This window comes from Antrostomus carolinensis, unplaced genomic scaffold (genome assembly GCF_000700745.2).
Source record: "Antrostomus carolinensis isolate BGI_N321 unplaced genomic scaffold, ASM70074v2 scaffold18971, whole genome shotgun sequence".
NCBI classification, from domain to species: Eukaryota; Metazoa; Chordata; class Aves; order Caprimulgiformes; family Caprimulgidae; genus Antrostomus; species Antrostomus carolinensis.
The window spans coordinates 9,203-28,593 of NW_010295017.1; the positions used below are offsets into that span (position 1 = coordinate 9,203).

A 19,391-nucleotide genomic window follows, 5' to 3' on the forward strand; every position below is an offset into this window, starting at 1 on the left:
TTTCCAGTGTTTCATAGACTCATGGAATAACATAGGGTGGAAGGGAGTTCTCGTGGTTCAACGCCCCTGCTCTAAGCAGAGCCAACTAGACCAGCTTGCTTAGGGCCTTGCCCAGTTATGTTGTGATTATCTCGATGGGTGGACATTTCACAGTCTGTTCCAGTGTTTGACCACCATGACATACTGAAAAAGTTTCTCTGAGTATCAAATCCAAATTTCCTTTGTTTCAACTTGGGGGTGTTGAATCCCATCCTCTCACTGTGCACCTCCAAGAAGAATTTGGCTCCATCTTCTCTGTAGTATGGGAGACACGTAGCCCTCCAGGTTTGTTTCTCAAGGGTCTACTCCAAAACCTAAAGAGTCATTAGAAAAACTCTGGTTGACTTCACCGAGCTGTGGAGCAAACCTCCACTACAAAATTGGAATCAGACATTCTTGTTTGGCTGTAGAAAAGGTCTCAGATCACCTGCCTTTCTTGCATGGGTGAGTACAGAGGACTGAGGTGCCTCTCGTGACATTTAGAGATATTTGGATATGAGCCAGAGCTGTTTGAAAACCTATGAGTGCAGAGAGTCATGTCAGGACATTGGCTTGAACATATTGCTGTGCTGACATGGTTGACTGTGTTACTTTTGACAAAAGCTGGCTTGCATTGTGTCATTTTAAAGGATATTTAGAAGGGGTTCAGACTTGAACAGACCTGTCTTGAGAATGAGTGTCCTGTCCAAACTCCGCAGTGCCTGTAACCATAGCTATCAGTGTACCCCTGAGCTCTGCACAGGTTCACACGAGAGGTGGATCAGCATGGTCCCTGCTGCAGGTCCCACCTGTCCTGCGTGGCTCTGGCTGCTCATGGCCAAGCCTGTGCATTGCTCGCTCACTGCACGCAGATCTCAGGAGGCTATATTGTGCCCTTTGGGGGATTTTTGTGTGTGCACTGACTATAATTCAGGTCTGATAATGGTACAAGCCATCTTTGAGCCATCACTGAGGTCAAAGAGAGAGAAGAACAAAACCACATTTTCATTAGCTTTTTTTTTTTTTCCCCCTAAACAATGTGCACATTATTTCCTGTTTAAAACTACAAAGTTTAGCAGCAAAACACATCTCATCTGCACGTGGCGTGGGAGGTGTTGATATCCCCTGCCTGTCACTGTCACTTACACCCCCTCCTGCGTTGCAAATTGCCTCCCATCAGATGAGCTCACAGAAATACCAGTGTTGTTGCATATGCTGGGGTTTGCATGATGTATTTGTGCATCACTGCTGTTTGTCTTGCAGAAATCCTTTTCAGTCCCAGCTGTTATTTTCAGGAACTGACAAGTAGGTTTCTGTAAATGAATCAAATTTATTCTGAACATGGACACAGTCCTTCATCAAAAGACAATGAAAAGGCAAGAAATACGTGGCAGAGCCTACCCCAGCCTGTGTGCCAGCTGGCTCTTGTCAGCGTGGAGAGATTTTAAGTGAGGGAGGAGGGAAAATAGCAAGAAAATGTTTTGGAAAATTCTTTCTTGATTGCTTCTCCTGTGCTCTGTGTGAGGGGACAGTGTAGCTCCGGGATTTGGAAGGGGGTGATGGAAAAGGGGGTTAAACCACTGACTGTAAGCATAAACTTGCTACCTTCACATCAGTTCTCTCAAAGGCCACATTTTGGATGCTTGCTGCAGTGGAGTCTGCTGGCAATATATAATTTGTTTACTAAACAGGGAAAGTAATTGAAATGCCCCTTTTGAGTTAATGAAAATATAAAACAGCTTTCCAGAGTAGACTGAGGCCTCTAATTTAATTATCTGTGAGCCTCATAGATTAAAAGTATTCTTTCATCCATTCCTGGCAGCCTGAAGAAGATGAATAACTGAAATTCAAAGAAAAACCTTACGAAAAGGAGACCTGGCAGATGAAAGAGCAAAGGTCCAAACCATTTGTAAAACGATTTCTCTCCACTGAGATGCCGTTATCTTTATGGCAACTAATTATATGTGAAAACTATTAAAGATTTGGAAGCTGTGATACCCATTAAAGGGGCCAGGGGTCCCCATCACTTGAAGGGAAAACAGGCTGGCTTCTCTTTGAAATATTGTTTGCTGTGTATCAGAGGAGTTACTCTTTAAGGGTACATTGCAAGCAGTGGCCTTAAGCATGTGAGCAGTTGCCAGAAAACCAGCAGGAGCAGTTGTACGGGTAGCGTTGAGCTTGCTATGTGTTATTGGCAGAGACAGTCCTTCAGACCACAGATCCAGCCCCAAAGCAAAGCCTGGAGTGATGCTGCCCACCACTGCAGAGGCATCCAGAAGCAGCCAGAGCTCGGGCACATCCTCGGTGCAGTGGGGTCTGGTGTGTCCTAGTGCTGCATGAGCTGTTGGCTTTCTGCGTTGAAGCACTTTTGCTCTTGTGTCAGCCAAAGGCTGATGGACAAGTCTCCACGTAGCTGCTGAAATACAGCGGCTGTTCTTGTGCACTTTTTGTTCACTTTCACATTTATGTCTGTTCCTGCCATGTGTGTTACAGCTGCACTTGCCACCCCAGCAGAGGCTGTGGTGTCGGTACAGAAACGCAGAGCATATAGACAGACTTTGCAGAGGAAGCCTGTGCCTGAGCACAACATGAATGCAGGTCTCCACTGGTGTTGTCCCAGGCTCAGCCATCATGTTGTTATACACAAAAAAAATTAGGTTTCATCCCTGATATACATTAAAAATTCTCTGAATTTGGAAAGGTAAAGCAGAGAGATGCATATGGGAAAAAGTGAGGTTTGCACTTCACAGGGTGAGTATATGAGGAGCAAAGAGGTTTGTGAGTACCAAAAAGGATGCTTCACTGCACTTGGAGTTTTTTTGTTAGAATATGTTCTCCCTTTTTAGGTTTGTACTTGAAGACTTTGATCTAGAGGCACAGTGTGTCTAGGAAATAAATAAAGAAAAAAAAAACAACCAAGTTTACTTCTGGTATAAACATTCACAGCTTCATTGACTTGAAGTGGAATTTCACCTGGGATATAATCAGTGACCTCAGCTGAGATGAGCAGAGCACGGAGAGAGGGCACTAGTACTTCTTGCTTAAAGCTACCTGAACAGTGTTCAGACAACCAGCAAAAAATTTGCTGGTTCATTTTATTGTGGGAAGTTTGAAGAGTACTGATGTTTCTTTTCTCTAGTTCATCCAGGTGTGATCTAACATTTTTTACTTTGAAAAAAGGGTGAGTTTGAAAAGTTTTTTAGAGTGGATGGTGATTTTATTTGTCTGCAACACAGATCAACGCACTTTGAATTGTACTTGTGCAAGTGGGAATTGGGGCGAAGAAACTGTAGCGCAAGTGCCAGCTTTCTGCAGAGTTCTGGCTGAGAAACTGGCCCTAACCATCATCTGAAATGGTGCCTCTAAAATGTATCTCCAACTATACTTAAATTTACTCTTACGGAAGTATTTCATGTTACCCTATTTGATATATCAGATTTTAAAACCTTTAAAACTTGAACAAATCCTTCACTTAGCAGCCCATAAGCAGCAAAGTTTTTGCTTTTGTTTTGTTGTTTGCTATTGTAGTCGTGCTTGGTATGACACTTGCTTGATCTGGATTAATTTTCCATGTTGATTTGTTCTGAATGTAGGCTAATGGTATGTTTGCAGCCTCTCTTCTTCCTTTGTAAACTTTGCTATTACCATTTACAGGACAGTATATTCGGTTTGACACCATCCAGAAGTGCCAACTGCCTGTCAAACAGCACAGCATCAGCTGTTAAAGCCTGATCCAAACCCCAGCGAAATCAGGGAACAGTAATGCAATTCAAGGTTTTTTAAGGAAAGGCAATATCTTTTATTAGATCAGCTGTTACAGTTGGAAAAAAAAACCAGACAAGCTTTCAGGCACACGAATCCTTCTTCAGGTCTGAAATAGCAGCAGTACTGCTTACACCAGCATTCCTTAGCAGTTAGACAGCTATGGTCCCAGAAAGGTTTAAAAAATGTGTTTAAAAGTGTGTGTATTGCACGGCCCTTCTTACTGGGGAGGGCTTCCCAGCAGGACGTGGGCGAACATCGTTCTCCTCTCTCCCTGTCCTGGTATATGCCCTAGAAACAGGGAGTACATCCTACCAGGAGAGGTAGTATCAGGTCACTTATTCTTGAGAAAAAATCTTCAATACCTTATGACTGAGCCACATCTTCTCCATAGTCACCCTGCTATTGGGAAGGACTGGGGCAAAGCTGTGGGCTCAGGATCCACGCTAGAAGTTCTGTCTCCTGATGTTTATGGTTGTCCAGCAAATAGTTGTGGGACCAGCTGGCAAAATGAGTTTTACTCCCTTTTTTGTGGTTGCTTTGCAGGGAACAGTGTTTCTCAAAGTTTCTGGAGTCACAGCTGACTGACCAGCCACTTAATAGCAAAGCTTGTGATTGAGAATGCTACACAGGCAGGGTGGTTCTGCAGAAAAGCTGGGAGCAGCTTCCCTTAGGCTTTGGATTGCTTGTGGTCACAGAACAGAAAAATAAAAAGTAACAGCCCAAGATGCTGCCTGCTTACTCCTCCTGATTATGAATCTGAACATTCTGCTTTTTCATCCTGTGAGAGATTTCATATTTATCTTCCCTTTTCTTTTCTGGAAATCTTCAAAAGTATGAATCATAGAATCATAGAATGGTTTGGGTTGGAAGGGACCTTAAAGATCATCTAGTTCCAACCCCCTGCCATCAGCAGGGACACCTTCCACTAGACCAGGTTGCTCAAAGCCTCATCCAACCTGGCTTTGAAACTTAGTATGTACTAAATTCTTTCTAGTTAAAGAACACAGGTAGGTGCTCAAAAATTAAATGTTAACATTAACTGTAACATTTATTAGATATTAACATTAACTGTAACATTTATTTCTGTATTCCCATGCTAGGAACTAGGGCATTAACTGTAGTTAATAACTGTGGTACTAAGAAGCTGAGGATGCTTTTTGCTCATGTGAATATTTCCATGGTACATGGGCTGTGAGAATGGATTTTACATTCTTTCTGGAGTGTATTAATAGGTGTGTTAATTATGCAGCTTCTCTATTCAGCCCTATTTGAAAATGAAAGGTTGCATTTCAAGAAACTATCACCACAAAAAAACCCCCTGTAAATAATTCTTTGCTTCTGAAGACATTAAAAGGGTGAACCGTTTATGACTTTAAGTTGATTAACACACAGACTTGAACAACCAATGAGCAAGTAATGCTGTAAACAGGAATATGATTATTAGAAATGCTTAATTCAGAAGGAAAAATACCTCTTAAAATTATGCAAGCAAAAAAATCTTAGTTTAAGATCTGCTTTGGGCATTGGTGTTCTGGTGTGAAGCTATCTTATAACTGTCTTTAAAGTCCTTAAAAGTTTAGAAATTTGTAGGACCCCATCTTCACATATCAAATATGGGTGTTTTGAATGTGGCTCTCAATCTGAATCCATCACTTAGGGCACACCGTACTTAAGGATCCGAATCACCATTCCTGACTGTGCCACTCCCAGCCTGGCCAACCTTTGACTGATCCCTTCATTATGTTTCTCCACCCAGGGATGTGCCTGGCGACACATGCCCGTGGCAAGTAGGCTGGTGTCAACCACAAAACAGCATAAACAACCACTTCTCTTTCCCAGAGAAGATTTTAATGGAGGAGTCATTAGACAACCAGTTTCTCTGGTGAATTACAGAATTTGTTTCATTCCCTTTGGTACTCAGCTGAGATTTTTGTGTTTCAAAGCATGGCTGTAAGTGTTACTGCGTAACAGGGTTTCTTTTTCTTCCTGTGCACCAAAAGAAAAATGATGGATTTGTCTGTGAAAGACTAGAGCTTCATTTCTACTTGAAACTGAGACCCTTTCATATTCCCATCTATTTTAAGACACCTCTATGCTGCCAGAGTAGAGTAAGTAAAAACTTCTAAGATCTCTGCTTGGTTCCCGTAACAGTAATTGTGTAGCCATGTGGACTACCACGTCAAAGCTGCAAAATATAATTCCACATCCGGATTCTGCAGCCAGTAAAGGGCTCTGATGCTCCAGTCTTTAGATGTCTTCTACAGATGGGCTTGAAATGTGGATGCAGATCCACTACTGAATCAGTGCTTCAGATCAAGCCCATATTTAGGTTGGGTCTCTTTATAAATTGGCACTTGTAAAACGAAGAACGGTATGAAGGAAGGAGAAGCAATGAAAATGTGAACTGCTGAGGAAAAAACCGTCTGCTCCCAAACCACTATTTTTTACTACCTGACACTCTTCTTTAGTAGTGATGTTGCAGCTTTTTTCACTCATGAAAATAGAAACAGCAGCAGCAGTGTCCAGCACTCAGGTTGATGTGCCAGCTCCACATGAATGATGCACATTATAAATATACATTTAAGGTCTTTTCATGCATGCCACAGCTATGTAACAGCCAGCTGTGTCTCAGTGTTCTTCTGTCTCAGTGTTCTCCATTTATGGAGTAAGGGAAGGCGGCAGGGAGGGCTGGAAATGGCAGTGCTAACGAGAGCAGCAGATGTCATTGCACTTTACTCCATTTCTGCTGCAGCTGGTTATAAATTCAGGTGAGAGACGTCAAAAAGCCAAAGAAGTAAAACTCTCTTTTGTTCATTATTTAGCCCAGGACTTGACATACTCATATCATCAGACTTTGCATGATAGTAGCTTTGTCTCTTGTTATTTCACCGAGACTTTGCTCTTTTTCAGGTACCAGGAGACAACGAGAAGCACTGGAAGCCAGTGTTAGTGGTCTTGACGGAGAAAGACCTCTTAATATATGAGAGCATGCCACGGATGAAGGAAGCTTGGTTCAGCCCTCTGCACACCTACCCCCTGCTAGCCACCAGGTACCTGTGCTTTTTTATTATGACTGCTTCAAGAGTGGTGGGAACAGCTGCGTCAGGCAGGAATGGGTATAACTGGTGCACAGCTCTATATCACACTTGAAATGTTGTAGTTTGAGAAGCAGATTCTTCTTCAATGAGCCGATGTGCTCAGCTTAACTCCTCACTTCTCCTCCATTTAAAGTTCTGGCTGAGGCTGATGGCCAGAAGCACACCAGAATGGACACAGTCATTTGGCCCAGATCCAGAGGCAGGAGTGCTGAAAAAGCCGAGCACTCAATCTCCTGAGATGTCTATCTGAGCGTACAGACCTGAGGGCTTGGCAGAAGCACTCAGATTTCCAGCCACTCCTCAGGCTGAAAAACATGAAATTGTTGCCCTGAGTTGGGCGCACTGGTGTAGCAGTTCTGCACCACTGGTTTGGGGCTTTTGGGGGCTTATACATGTGATGGAGACACTTCATTTCAGCACAGCTTGTGTTCCTGCTCAAGGAAACAAATTCTTGTCTTTCTTTTTTTTTTAAATGGTAAGCTTGGAAGACACATTCTTGACTCTAGAATGGAATTAACCATCTACATTATTTCAAAGGTATCCATCAACACTAATTCAGAGAGAGCTTTCCCATGGTTGTCTTTTTGCAGTGGAAATGGTCTGTGCTTCTTGATGTGAATCTTAATCACATTTCTCTGCCAGTGTGGTCAAAGGGCTTGAGAAAGAGCTGCTGTTCCATTGTTTTGGCCTTGCTACAGGCCTCTATTATACCATTTTCAATGAGTTCTCATTCAGAAGGACTGGTAGCACATGGCCAAAAGCAGTGGGCCTCTTACTGCACTCTCATTAGTTAATTTTTGTTCTTGGTCTCTTAGTTCTCTCCCCAGATGAACTGAGGCTTGGCTGATAAATCATTATATTAAAAAAAAAGAAAAACAAAAAAACCTGAACTCAGTGAATTACTCTGATGGTTGTTTTGTCCCAGTCTACCTACCTGTGATGGAGCTTTCAGACTTCCTGGGAAGCTGGCTTGTGACTCACCTTGTGTTACCATAATGTGAGGCAAGAGCCCCAGGCTTTGCAGCTTGCAGCCTGCCGTGTGTCGTGGTAGTGAAGGTTGACAATTCCAGGTGAAAATTCCTGATGAAAAGTGGGTCAGGTGTTGGAGCCAGAGGCTGTGCCCAGGTGTGTCACTAAGCCTTAGAGTTTGAGGATAGAAAGTGACCCAGCAGAAGGTGATACATCTCCTCCCCACTGCTGCAGGGTGTCATTGTACATGGACACCCAAGTCCTTCTTACAGTGACCGGAGATCCTGCAGTGCACCTGGCCCCTTCCTGCCCACACATTGTCATGTGTCAAAACAGCCCTTTGGTGGGCATCACCAGCCTCTCTCATCAGTGACCACTAATTTACTGGATCAAACAATCTTAAGTCCTCATCTTGGAGGGCTTGTTACTTACTGCTTTTTCTCAGGAGTTCAGATTTGATAGCAGACTGGCTTGCCTTGGGGAGACAGTCATCTCCCTGTCCGATGGGATTGCCATGTGAGTGGAGGATCATTGATCTTCAGGCTGGAGGGGAATGAGAAGTTACTCAGCACAGGTGTCAGGCTGCTAAAGGGTCTTTATGAACTGGGAAAATATTCTGTAAGAAAGACAAGTTGCAGTTCAGAAAGGACAAGTGCAAAGTTCAGTGTTGGGGAATAATCAGCTGCTCTGGTTTAGGGTGGTAAATGAGTGACAAAGTAGTTGCTCAGCCACGAAGCATCTGGGCAATGTAGCAAAATTGCTAAAATCTATAGTGTTAAGTTTTTGAGAGGGGAAAATAAAGACAATTGTCTTGGGTTATAGCCAAGTGTTGCATGTTGGGCAGATGTAGTAATCATACCTAACTACAGAGCATTAGTAATGCCTCAGGTGATACACCACCTTCGTGTGAGGCATTGCACTTCCAAAATAATGCCAGGTAACTGTGGAAGGTCTAGAAGAAAGCAATGCAAATGTAAGACCTAGAAAACACTATCAGTAGGGAAATACTCCAGAAACTCTAGTTGTTTAATCTAGGGAAGTCCATGGAAAACATGTCAGTAGTTTTCAAATGTGAAGATGAGACACAAGGAGGACAGGAGAGCATGTTCTCCGGGTCCCTGCTGGACATGACAGGACATAGTTGGCTGCATTTGTGGCAGGGGAGGTTCCAGGTAGGTCCTGGGGAAAATTTGGTGTGTGAATGAGGTACTGGATTAGATTGCCTAGGAAAGGTGTACGATCCTCATCACTGGGGACTCTGAAGGATGGGTGACACTGTAACCCCCAGGAGTGTGTCAGCACAGTTAGCCCTGCCCTTGGAAGGGGGATGTGCTGGGTGACCTCCTGAGAACCATTCCAGCCCCATCTCTGTGATTTCTTACTAGTATCACTGTGGATTTAACAATCAGATAAAAAGAGCAGATTTACCAAACTTGACGTTCAGAATGGAGTCGCAATCTGATAAATACATATAAATACATGAATTCCCGAGGTGAGCAGATTACATAACTTGACAGATTCCCTACATCATCACACCTACTGTTGTGGATGATGTTGATTAAAACCCTGCAGGATTCTGCTTTTCTGATCTGTCACACTGAGTACAGTTACACCAAAAAAATACACAGGGTTTGCTGTTGGTATTGACTGCTGTGTTCATGCCCAGACAGTGATTCCCCTCCTTGTGATGGGTTTTTTAATCCCCTCTGTGCATTGATCAGTGCAATTTAGAACTTTTCACCTGGAAAGTTTGCAGACCACATGTTGTAATCTTGGCTGCTCCTATCTTTCAGATTTTTATGAGTCCTTGGGAAAACATTTTTGCTTAGCTAATGCATATTTGAAAAGCTGCTGAAACTGGAAAACTTCAGTGCCAGATACTGTACAGAGTCATGCTTAATCTACCCAAGACATAATGAGCAGAGAAAATTGGAAAGTGGTAGAAGGATTACAATCTTCTTACAGTATTTTAACAGCAGAATTTCAGCATGCCCTTTCTGTTTGTTGATAAGTGTGCCTTCAACCTATGGATGCTATTAAGACCTAAAAATATTTTCCAGTCAGTCTTTCCAAGCTTTGTGCAGAATATAAGTAATAGCTCAAATAAAACTGAGATCAGGAGGTTTAAGTTATTCCTTTAAATCTCTGCACTGGGAGGCACGGCAGCTGGCTCGTAGCCCTGACTCTGAGGACCTTTTTGTCATAATCTCTGTTTCAGTGTTTCCTTATGCCTGAGTAACAGTGCCTCCCTTTAGCATGGGAATGGGGCTTAAGTAATTACATCTTAAATATTTGCAATCAAATTGCATTATCTGTTGTAGCCAGATATGAAATGAAAAAAATAATAAAGCAGCCCATGTTGGACTCTGATTAAAGATCAGGTAAGTAGCTTTGGTGTAAAGCTGAGGTCTGTAACCAGAAAATATTAAAGCAATTTGATAGTTAATGCCATGGAAAGTTGGGAAAGGAGTCTGGGCACTGATCAGTTGTCTGTGCAAGTGGAGAGAGGGGCAGGCAGGGGGCACTGGGGTCCCCGAGCACCCCAGGGAAGGTGTATGAGGTGCTGTACAGGCTGTGCAAGTTCTCTGCTCATCTTCCCAGGACAACGAGGGTGGTTGTCTCTCCTTCTGGGGCAAAGCTTGGATGACTGAGGGCCTGTATGTAGGTTTCCAGAGTACAGCTGTTCCGAGCAGGTTTCAAATGCTAAATCAGAGCAAGGAGAGGTTTTGACATAGGAAAGTTCAGATGGTAGTGGCTTTCTGCTGGGCAGAGCTGCATGACTGTTGATGCACTTGTATCACAGCCTCTTCTGAGATGAATATCAAATGAGCAGCTGAACACTTGCTCTGAATGTCAGTGCTGGTTTCGCTCTCCTTTTTGAAGAGGCCGTTAGATTTTTCCATTGCAGGAAATGGTTAAAACTCTTTTCATAGCATTAGGATGAGAAGCAGGTCCCAGTGCATCTCACCCAGCACCAGCACTTCATGTTGGACTGTACCCATCTTGCCATCACATGTTTGTAAATACTAATGCTAAAAAGTTACCCAAAACATAGACAAGGGAGAAGTTAGAGAAGATGAGAAGTGTCTCCCTGGCTCCCTGGAGTGTGCCAAGAGTTGCATTTTACAGCCGCTGCCTGTTATCCACACGCTCTGCAAACAGATTTGATCATGACCAACCTTCTCCTGCCCTCTCGTGGTTCTGGCTGCTCTGGGGACGTGTGCTTGGGCTCCTGCATGCTCACAGCTATCTCAGAAAACGCCACGGAGCCAAGTAACCTTCAGGGATTGCGGGTGGATATCACCAGAGCTGGCCTTGGGGTGTCTTTTCGGCTCTAGGGTGCAGCTGTGGTCAGAGTGACGGGAGGTGGGGACAAGGGGAAGCGTTCTGTGAAGTTTCTAAGACTATTCTTTTGCCTTTTAAGGTATTTTTGTGGTCTTTAGGATAAAATATATTTTATATAAATGAAATGGCTCATGTGAATGCAACTTTATTAAAGCTTGGGAATACTTTGCCCTGTACCCAAATACATCAGTACTGACAGCTGATACATAAATACTATCAAATATTCCCCTGCATATTTATCTAGTTCACGTTTAACTGCATGATTTTCCAAAGCACAGTCTGGGGTTGTATGATAGAAAAGGATTTCTAAATAGTGAGACGGAATTTTTAATAATGACGGGATAATGTGGATGAGAAGGCAGGCAAGAAACGATGTTCCTGTTGGATGTGTCCACATGCTTTAATTTGTAAAGTGGTACATCTTCATTCTATCCATATGCTGAAAAACCTGCAATGCCAGCACTATGGATAAAGCATGAAGATATAGGGGAGCCGGAGGACGGATGTGAAAGGAAATAAAACACTGGAACCATCTGTCTGTTACATATTCAGTATGACAAGTATTAGAAAACAATTTTTAGCACAGCCGATGAGCACTGTATAAAAGAGACAGGATGACCCAGGGAGCAGCTGGGATAGTGTTATTTTTAATGACAAACTTGATGTGATATTTCCCGCTGCTTTTCCTGCATGTGCCTGAGCGACTGGCCAGGGCCAGGCAGCAGCAGCGGTCACAGGAGATTTCAGTTCCCAATCTCATGCCTTAATTTTCAAGATGCAGCTTCTCTTTGAAGTTTGCACCTCCTCATGTCAAATCAAAATGAATAAAAGTTTTTGGGCTGTTTGTTTGCTGCTGACTCTGTGACTGCAAAATCTGCCCAGGGTGGCGTTAGGAGGCTCCAAGCATCAAAGTTGAGTGAGACTTTAACACAGCCCTTCTGGAGGCAAAAAAAAGCATTTGGAGAGGGTGGTGGTGCCTCTCTGGAAGAGGCTTTCCTGTCCAGATATAGGGCAGGGCAGCTCTACCCGGGATACTTTGCCCCTTGTGTCCTGACACCTCCTGGGATTATGGAATCAAGGTGGATGCTCAAAATCCACAGGAAGTTACCACAAACCTGGGCATGGCCAAATCTTGCAAACCTTCTAGTGTGGTATGAGAGATTGATGGATCTGTTGGGCACAATGCACATCCTAAATGTCAGCACAGACTGCCAGGGAATTGGGGAAAATTTCAGATGCCCTATGGTTAGTGTTTCAGCCAAAGTTGTGCTTTTTTCTTTCCTTTCTGCTTTTTTTTTCCTATTGAAACATCTCTGTTTGATGACATACTTCTACAGTGTCAGCTAACAGGCAACTATTCTTCCAGATGCAAAACAATAATTTGAGGGTGAATTAGCATTCAGTAGATGATTAGTATAATCTAATGTTTTATGCTCCAGCACAAATATTCTACTACCATGCTACATACTTACTTTATAGTCTCATATGAAGTATATTGTTTGCCTATAGAAAGGGAAATGGGAGACACAAGACAGAAATAAGCTTTTCAGATGAATTTCCCTGGTTTCATTTTGTGACGCCCTCTGAGGGTTAGTGCCTGGGTCTCAAAGCGTGACAAACTCCTCTGGATGATGATTTTCAGCTGAATCAGTGTCTTGTCCCTGAGTGAATTCTGTATTCACTGTCCACACTTCTGCAGGGGAAAAACCCAAAAGGACAGCCTTAAAGAAGAATAAAATATTATGAGTTGTTGATTTTCTCACTCAGAAATATTCCCCGCAATTAGTGTTTGCCCAGCTGAACAAACCTTTCCTGGTCACAGGAGATCAGCTGTTAACGCTAGACAAAGAAATGTTAATTGCAGCAAAATGTGAGAGAACTTCCGATTACAAATAGCTGCAGCATTTTGCATTTTGCAGATTCCTTATGGGAAAAGTGTGCACAAGACGGTACTTTGGCACCTCTGTATTTTACGGAACTTCTTGCTTTACCTCACAGCTTTTATCATTGAGTTTGTCTGCATATATTTAAGCTTTATGGCAACCGCACCCTGACAGTGAAAGTCGGATTCAGCTGCCTGGTGTGAGCAAGCACTTGTATCTGTTCACCAAACCCCAGCACAACAGACCAGTCAGTGAATCAGTTCCTCATCCAAAAGGGTGTTTTCTACAGTTCGTTAGGAATTTAGGATCCTCTGGAACATCCCCATCATCTCCTGCATGTCCGACTGCTTTGGACCTTCACTCTTCTGCCTGTCCCTAGGAGTCACTTTAGGCTCCAATACAGAGGAGATATGAATTCTCGTGCTCCCAACCACGTGCGTTTAGGAATGTACAGAGCAGAGCCGGGCTCAGGTGGGGATTGTGGCAGTGTGCTGTGTCACTGTTGTAATTCCCTGGTATGTTTTCAAATCCAATTGCAGGTTGGTCCATTCTGGCCCAGGAAAAGGCTCACCGCAGTCCGGGATGGATTTGTCTTTTGCAACCCGTACCGGTACAAGGCAAGGGATCGAAACCCATCTGTTCAGGACGGAGACCAGCCGAGACCTCTCACTGTGGACGAGGAGCGTAGTGCAGGGCTGCCACAATTCTGCAGAGCTCATCACGGAAATCACCACATGTGAGTAACACCTGCCACAGTGTCTCCACACCTCCTCCTGACACTCGTGGTTAGTTCAAGCTCCTTCTACTAGAGGTGACTGATTTTAAAAAAAATGTGCGTATTTAGGGTTCTGTGTGTTTAAAATATTGCCCCCTTGCTCTCCCAGCCAGCCCTAGCTGGTGTGGTACCTGTGGCCAGTACCCTAAATCCAGGACACAGTCACAGTCATTCTGACTTTTGGTCTTGTTTTTGGCACGTTGTTTCAGACACAAGTCTGTCGTCAGCCATGTAGGGCTGTGTGCCACTGAGGAGTGATGGCCAGAGCCCCTTTTATCACAGTGCTTTTGTCCCAGTGACAAGGACCCTCCTTGCCAGAGTTGTTCACTGGGAGGCGGGGAAAAGTAGAATTTGGGATGTGAACGCCTAAACTCTTCATTTTTTAATTTGGATCATGGCCTGTGTTTCTGAGCTGAGGGGAAGATGCAGACTTTCTGCTGCCATAGCTGTTATATACAATCATCTGGGCCCTTTTTCAATTACCACAACACTAATGAGGACTCAGGAGTGTCTTCATCTTTGTCAAAATACTTTAGGGAAACTCTTTACAGCTTCTAATTTTGTCATGCACTATGCACCACATTTATTGATTTTGGCTGTGTCTGTCAGACATAAGAAGAGCAGCTCTGACTTTGTCAAGGTTTGGAAGGAGGAAATGCCAGCCTGAGCCTTCTTCACATTTGTAAGATCATTTTTGTGTCAGCACGTAGATTACGCTGCAACGGGAAGAATGCAGCGAATAACCAAAAGGACTGACATCAGTATTGCTACTGCCGAGCACAATTTGCGTCCGTGTCATCAAACCTTAGTTATGATGATTTTTGTTTTTTTCCCAAATCTGCAGGTTTACAGTTAGAGCATGATTAGACCTGGTGTAGGACACATTAGTTTCCACAAGATAGTGTTGACACCAAATGTAAAATGCAGATATCTGCACCCAAAAATTTGTTGCTTTTGAGAACATTACAGACTAAATCATAGAATCATAGAATGTTGTGAGCTGGAAGGGACCCATAAGGATCATGGAGTCCAACTCTTGCCCTAGCATAGGACAATCCCAAGATTTAGACCATGTGTCTGAGGATGTTGTCCAAATGCTTCTTGAATATTGTCAGGCTTGGTGCCGTGACCACCTCCCTGGGAGCCTGTTCCAGTGCTCCACCACCCTCTTTGTGAAGAACCCTTTCTTAATGTCCAACCTAAACTTGCCCTGGCACATCTTCCTGCCATTTCTGCTGGTCCTATCATAGATCACCAGAGAGAAGAGATCAGCGCCTGCCCCTCCTCTTCCCCTTGTGAGGAAGCTTTAGACTGTGATGTGGTCTCCTCTCAGTCTCCTCCTCTCCAGGCTGAACAAACCAAGTGACTTCAGCCTCCCCTCATACGGCTTCCCCTCTAAGCCCTTCACCAATTTAGTGGCCTCCTGTGGACACTCTCCAGTAGCTTTATATCCTTTTTATACTGTGGCCCCCAAAACTGCAGCCAGTACTGGAGGTGAGGCCGCACCAGTGCAGAGTAGAGCAGGACGATCCCCTCCCTCGCCAGGCTCGCAATGCAGGGCTTGATGCACCCCAGGACACGGTTGTCCCTCTTGGCTGCCAGGACACACTGTTGGCTCATGTTCAACTTGCCATGGACCAGAACCCCCAGGTCCCTCTCCGCAGGGCTGCTCTCCAGCCTCTCGTTCCCCAGGCTGTGTGTGTATCCAGGGTTACTGTGTCCCAGGTGCAAAATCCAGCACTTGCCCTTGTTAAAATTCATACATTTGATGATTGCTCAGCTCTTGAATTTATCTCAGTCTCTCTGCAGGGCCTCTCTGGCCTCGAGAGTGTCCACAGGACCTCCCAATTTGGTGTCATCAGCGAAGTTAGCTAGCAGTCCTTCAAGTCCTATATCTAATTGATGAAGACATGTTCTTTCCTCCTTCAGCTTGCACGTATAAAAGCCAGGAGTGCCGTTTGACCATCCATTACGAACATGGATTCTCTCTTACAACTGAACCGCAAGATGGTGCCTTCTCTAAGACAATTGCACAGTATCCCTACGAAAAACTGAAAATGTCCTCGGATGATGGGATAAGGATGCTTTATTTAGACTTTGGAGGAAAGGATGGAGAAATTGTAAGTATTGTGTTTGGCAGAGGGATGCGTGTTACCATCTCCTCAGTGCTCTTTCAGGCTGTGGAGGTGGAGGAGCACTAATAACAGCTGGCCAGTACAGGTTCCAGTACCAGTATTTCGATGCTGTGCTTTCTAGTACAGCATGACTATCTGGCTCTAGAACAAGATAAACTAAAAAGACAGATAAAATGGTAAAACCATGCAAAGAGGGATTAAAGTTTTCTTATATTTAAGAACAAACTGTTCTCCGCATAGCCAGATTTTAGAACTTTGATATGTAGCCATTTCACTTTTTAAATGATTGCAGATGGAAGAACTTAAGAACGAGATATTATGAATTCCAGCATACATGTAGGGACTTCATGTTATGACAACAAGCTATGTTTTAGATATTTTTTAACATTGCTGAAAAAATTGAGGACTACAGATGGAGTGCAAACCAGCTCGAAGTTAACTGTCACAATGCCTAAAAATACGGGGATTATTCCTATGCGTTTAGATACCATAAATGATGCATGTAAACATGCTCTTTCCTGCCAAAATTTTTTCAGCAGTTCCTGGGTGCTTAATTCTTCACGTTACCTGGGGTAACATATACTCTGTGAACTGCTTATTGTCAGGCTTTCATGCTTAGCAAGCACGTAGTGAGATCATCTGAACTGTGAGTATGGAAAAGTCTCAGTTCAGTCTCACTGCCAGCTGTGTGAACAGAGGAACAACTGTGCAGCATCAGCTGGAGGTGCAGCATCCTGTCTTCAGCTGTGACCAACAGCAGATGCACTGGGTATTGGACACAGCAGTCCCACCACCATCCCTGGGCAGGAACAGAGCCTGAAAAGATGGAGGGGTCGAACCTCTTGGAAAACTGCTTGCAGCATCTGACTCAGTTTTCTGCTGCTCACTCAGGTGGATGCAAGCCCAGATGTACCAGGATCTCATCTGCTCTCAAGACGCTTATTACTTATAGTAACCTAAATATTTGCAGCTGCATGCAAAGGAAAGACAATGTGTTGGAATTAAGGGTTGTCATTCATAGGCGTCTGTTGAAAAAAACAGGCAGCAGTTAATCAAGTACTCTATAAATGATTACTTATTTGAGCTGAGATCTAATCTAATCATTCTCAACTTGATTTCTTTCTATACTTTCAGCAACTGGACCTTCATTCCTGTCCAAAACCAATTGTGTTCATCATTCATTCCTTCCTGTCAGCAAAGATTACAAGGCTTGGCTTGGTGGCATAAGTGGGATAAATTTTTGTCTTCAAAGAAAGATGGAGCGACCACGCTAACCTGAAGTACAGTCAACAGCAGCAACCCATACCAGCTAGCAGCATACACCAGCTTGGGGTTCAGTCCCAGGCCTTGGTCATTTCTGCAGTCTTCCAAGGCCCAGGTTTCTTGTTGATCAGTTAAGGAGGTGGCATGACAAGGAAAACGGTGGATTTCATTGTAAATAATGGGATTTTAAAATCCCGTATCAGACAGTAAAAGCGTGTAGTACCATCAGTGTAAATGTTTCAGAATCATAAATTGTGCCTATTTCAATGTACCTGTTTATATAGAATAAGTAAAGGGCTAAGCAGACAAGACTGGGTGTGAGTTGTGATGCAAGCTCAAGGTTGGTTGAGTAGAAGTTTTCCAAACAAGATTGTCCCACCACCCAAACGTAAAATATTTTTTTCTGTGCTACCTGTGCACCTCTTACAGAAGGTTTTTCTTTTGGGGCGCCATCAGAACCTGTTCCTTGAATACCCAGCAGAGTGTGACATACGCACCTTCGAGTCAGATGCTCTAAAGCAATACAGCTGTGGTCAGTGAACAGCTGGAGCTCCCTGCCAGAGGGCACTTTCACATTGAGTGGTAAAGACATCTTGCGTATGTTCCTAGCGATGGGCCCAGAACAGGACTAGCTCTAGTGATGTACTGAGAGCCGGCTGTCAGTGGGGCACAGATAGGAGTGTCCTTTGTTAATGAACACACAGGATCTATTTTTAGAGCAGCTTATTGAGCTTCATCTACCCAGGACCCCCCAGCTCAGGTACAAGTTCCCTGAACCCGTGTTGAAGCATGACCTAAGATTCTGCCAGCATGTTTCCACAACAGTTTGCCAACAGAAAGCCACGTTGCGCTTCCTGTCCTCCTACCCTACTGTGTCACCCACTCTGCTCTGCCAAGGCCGCTTGTGTGGTCTTTATAGAAGAAGAAATTTGGGGAAAGAGGAAGATTTGATTTTGAGAGTTTTCTAGATTAGATCAGAAAAGTTATTTAAGCAGCTCCACAACAGCGAGGAAATGCACCGGGGCAGGAAGAGAGTTTCACTGCCAGAAAAGCCTTAACATGGAACTGCTGCTACGAGCGTGACTTGGCAAGTCCAGATTCATTCCTTGCTGGTGAAACGTTAAGATGTTCACCTCTGTACTCGTTACTTACTGGTTCCTGTTTTGCACCACAGCTTACTGCTTTAAGTCAAAACATGTGAATCCCTGAGTTTTGGCCTAGTTCACAGTTATACTGGGCACAAAGCAGGCAGCTGGCAGGAACTCTGACCTTCATTGTCAGGGATCATGCACACAGCTTCCACCTGCAACTACTAAATCAGCTTAACGTGGCTGGGTGGGAACAGAAAGAAGCAGAACAAGGATGGCATTTGTGTTCCTCTTACTGTGTAAATGGAACTGCTTCATACAGGGGTGGATTTTTGTTTGCTTTTAGAGTTTTGCCCTAAATTTACACTTTGAAGGACAGGAACTGTACAGGAAGTAATAAATCCAAAGTTTGTAGAAGTCTGCTTGTCATACTACACCATTTCTTTTATTCTTGAGAAAGCACACAACTTGCAACTTAGGGTCACTTGACTGGCAAAGAGGAAACCTAAAAACACAGTTTGGTTCCATGGTTTTAAGCTAAGTCTTGAGAGTTAAGTTATGCTGTTTATTCACAGTGTAGGAATTAGTTTGTGGTGGTTTCCATAGATATCTCAATTATCAAAACTAATTAGAAAACGAAGATGATGATAGGCTGAATTTGCAAATACTGAAAATGAGCATTGAAGAACAACAGCTAGATGACCATTTGGAAGAGCAGCCCCACTCCCCGCACCTCTCACCAGTCAACAGCAAGCCTGGGAGGGGATGTACCTAGCTGTGAACTTGGTTTTTACTGTCACGGTACTTGCACTTAATTCCTCATGTAAATTCACAAGGCAGGAGATAATGTTACATAAATAACCAATAATTTCCAAATGGACATTTCTGATTTAACGACTGCTGCCATGCACGTAACTTTCTGAGACAGTTACCTTGGTCTCCTTTGACTTGGAAGCTTCTAGAATGTCTTCTGAGAAGCTGAGAGCAGTTGGTACGCTGGGGGACTGGGTCTTTGAGTATGAAATCACATCGCCTCATCAAGTAAAATGTTG

At 43.8% G+C, this 19,391-nt stretch overlaps 1 protein-coding gene across 1 annotated transcript; it reads left to right on the forward strand.

The window, feature by feature from the left end:
* Positions 1 to 1,281: 1,281 nt before the first annotated feature.
* Positions 1,282 to 17,550, forward strand: LOC104519837 (beta-1-syntrophin; the record flags this gene model as incomplete). Its single annotated transcript, XM_010177841.1, is given in 5 exon segments — positions 1,282 to 1,345; positions 6,694 to 6,833; positions 13,618 to 13,814; positions 15,783 to 15,973; positions 17,123 to 17,550. Coding segments are annotated over 5 exon segments (685 nt in total), but the record flags the coding sequence as incomplete, so codon positions are not given.
* Between the last annotated feature and the right edge of the window lie 1,841 nt (positions 17,551 to 19,391).